Below are 3,050 nucleotides of genomic sequence, written 5' to 3' on the forward strand. Positions count from 1 at the left end.
CAGGACACGGGTTCCATGGGGAACTCGCTGTAGGGTGAGCATATTCTACATGATACAAATCATTAACAAGCCGGTCAAATGCTGTTTTACCTGCGTGCAAAAGTTATCACAGCGATTGTATCTGCCTATTCATATGCATTTTCACCTTGCTTATATACTCTAGCTTCTGCGCCGACCACTGTTTTTAATGGTGTGGTCCAATTAATATTAGCCGGGCCTATGCTCTAGCTTCTGCGCCGTCCACATAAGTGGACCACACCATTAACAAAATTTACAGCTGCTCAAGAAACTCTAAATTCACACGGTGGCCCAAATGATGGTTTGACTGACCTGATTTTTGTGGCGTGCAACCCTGCCAGACAGGTTAGATCTCATACACACCAATTGTAGAATAAGCGCAACGACTTGTAAGAGGAAGCAACCTCTCTTCCGATTTTCAAAAGAGAGAAGAAAAGACGACACTACCACAACCATTTTCAAAACGTAACGCTTACAACAAACTATAATAATTTTGTTATGATATATACAGCTTATTCTATCCCACGGCGACAAGCTAGCGATTTTGATGGAAACCGGTGGGGATGAACGGCTGAAATTCATCTAGCGTCGTTCAGGAGTCCACTTGGGGCAAGCTGGGCTAAAATGAGCAGACAGCACTCTCGAGTCAAGAAGCTCCATTATAGGCGTGAAGTTGACGCACCTTGGCACTTTGTACTGGTTAATCGATGCACCCCTTGAGATAGCATAGTCCATTAGTTCCTCAAAAGTCCCATTTTTCACTACCCTTATCTCCAACGGCCCGATCGAGTGGTCTGCAGCTCGTCCTTGTCGGTACACCGAGTTCATCGACTCTTCCATGGCCAAACAACACTGATTCAACACTTCTTCACTCGGTCCCTTTGTGGGGTCTTTCACCAGCAACTCCCAGTAAATCACGTAGTGTCCTGGGATTGTTTTAGTGTCTGCATAGCTCGTGTACTCCACCACACTAGCGTCAAACCCACGCAAGAGCTCTGATGCGTTCTCCACTGCCTTCTGCAGCTCGGACTCGTCGGTCTTGTCGGAGTCTATGCTTAAGAGAACGTTCTTGCGCCTGATGAATTTGAATTGGGGGGCTGAGTTATGGAACCCCATGACTCGGAGTATGTCGCCAACTCGGTAACGGCAGAGTCCTGCATAGGTCGTTATCACGAGCTCGTACTCCTTGCCGACTTCTACATCGGCAAGATCAACGAGACGGGGAGGTGGATCACACATCTGATCGGAGGATGATTCATGGAGGAGGAATTCAAAGTAGCCCATGTTGGGCATGATGGTGTAGGAGACATCTGAGGGCTTCGACATGGGCATGAGGTTAAGACCAAAGTAGCACTCTGAAGAGGCATACATGGTGCAAGCCATTGGTAGACCCCCACTGTAGTATTCGAGGGTGGGAATGTACTGAGCCATGGCACCTGTTACAATAACATCAAGATACTTGGTGTTGGGCCAAATCCTCCTGATGATCCCATCCAAATTCCCACCTGAGCACTCATCGGTGATGAGCTGTGCGAGTTCGGAATTTGGTTTGATGAGATCCGAGACAGCTTCTCGAATTGAAGAGTCTGTGATCTTGGGGTTGAGAGTCCCAGTAGCAACATCATGGGCCAATTCTTCCCAGTGTAGATGAAGGAACCGAATGGCTCGGAGGAGGCCGGACGCGAACACAGCACCGACTCGAAGTACTTCCATCCTTTGATAGAGGCCACATAACATTTGAGTGTACATGCTTTGGAAAGAGTCAGGGCAAAGGATGGCCTCGTTAGGGCTAGTGTAGACATTGTAAGGATCATATGGCCTGGTCTTGAAGTGGTCACTCTTGTAGTAGCTAGTTAGCACTGGACGTGCCAGTAGCCCTCCTGGAGTCTTAGTTTCTGATTTGATGAACAAGAAATACAGACCCTTTCCCTTGTTGAGGTCCGGCACATAGCTGTAACATAACCGAAAAACAATCAAACACTCATTCCATTTCATAAAATTGAGTTATAAACACACCCAAAAGAAGGATAATTCACTTACAGATTCATTACAGGCATGAGAAGGCTGTAGAGGAGCTGTCGACGATCCAGCTCTTCTGGAATCGTCGGCATCAGCTTTCTTTCACCAGCTGATGTCCCAGAGCTGCATATCAGTGACACCCATGTCAGTTTTTGACTCATTTCTAGAAAACCAAAATGCCGAAATTCATCAAAATTTCATAGAGAGATGCACACCTTGTGAGGAACTCAGATATTGGATGAGCGGATAGGATTGGAGATCGGTCTCCGTTCGCAATGCGTTGGATCTCAGGCTGAAGATCTTCGTAGGTGACCACTGGGATCTTTGATTTGAACGTGTCCCGATCGGTGGCCCCGTCGAGTTTGTATCGTTGAAGGTACTCGGTTGCAGCGTTTCTGCTCAATATTTCAGCCAGTACCTTCTCTTGAACTGCATCGGCATTTCGAGTCATCTCTTCGATGAATTGAAGTGCCTTTGCATCTTTCTCGCAGGCCGCTGGCCCAAGAGATGATGAGATAGTAGCTTCAACAGCCATGGATAGAGAGATAGAGAGAAAGAGGATGGGATTCTCTGGTTTGATGTGAGAGAAAGAAGGGATGATGGGATTCTCTTGTTCAATGCAAGAGTATTTATAGGGAAACCAAGGCTCTTTTTTCATCAAGTACACGTCAGCATCCACGTAACTGATGGGCCACCTAGGTGGCAAGGTTGTAGTGACGCGCGTGTAACCATTCGGGTCGTCGACAAGAAAATATTGTTGTTGCCGGACATGTAGTTAGATGGACCGACAAGTGATGGCCCACCATACGTCATCCTTTCTTCTGGCCCGACATGTGGGCCCCATCAAACGTTGTACACGTCATCAGGCGTTTCGCTGGCAGCTTGTCCGATCGTAGGCTTCATCTATGCCACGCGGCCTTTTCTGATGAGAGCGTTGGTCCCGGACACAGATTGGCTGCCGGCGACCTTTGCATGTGAGACAGAAGCCTTGAAACTATGAAGCTGTCCTTCTA

The 3,050-nt window shown here is 47.5% G+C and overlaps 1 protein-coding gene across 1 annotated transcript; it reads right to left on the reverse strand.

Annotated features, from left to right (window-relative positions):
• Window positions 1-446: 446 nt before the first annotated feature.
• LOC131229286 (probable indole-3-acetic acid-amido synthetase GH3.1) lies at window positions 447-2,635 on the reverse strand. The gene is made up of 3 exons (XM_058225198.1): window positions 2,253-2,635; window positions 2,059-2,160; window positions 447-1,969 (listed from the first exon to the last, which is right to left on the reverse strand). Exons 1-3 carry the CDS (start codon window positions 2,570-2,572, stop codon window positions 601-603), a joined length of 1,791 nt encoding a protein of 596 aa, XP_058081181.1. The 5' UTR covers window positions 2,573-2,635; the 3' UTR covers window positions 447-600.
• Window positions 2,636-3,050: the final 415 nt, after the last annotated feature.

This window comes from Magnolia sinica, chromosome 16 (assembly GCF_029962835.1).
Source record: "Magnolia sinica isolate HGM2019 chromosome 16, MsV1, whole genome shotgun sequence".
Classification (NCBI taxonomy): domain Eukaryota; kingdom Viridiplantae; phylum Streptophyta; class Magnoliopsida; order Magnoliales; family Magnoliaceae; genus Magnolia; species Magnolia sinica.

Coding starts and splice junctions, on each gene's coding strand:
- LOC131229286 (XM_058225198.1), bottom strand. CDS start 2,572: ATGGCTGTTGAAGCTACTATCTCATCATCTCTTGGGCCAGCGGCCTGC. Junction 2,161..2,252: donor ATATCTGAGTTCCTCACAAG/GTGTGCATCTCT, acceptor ACTGATATGCAG/CTCTGGGACATCAGCTGGTG. Junction 1,970..2,058: donor CTCATGCCTGTAATGAATCT/GTAAGTGAATTA, acceptor GTTATGTTACAG/CTATGTGCCGGACCTCAACA.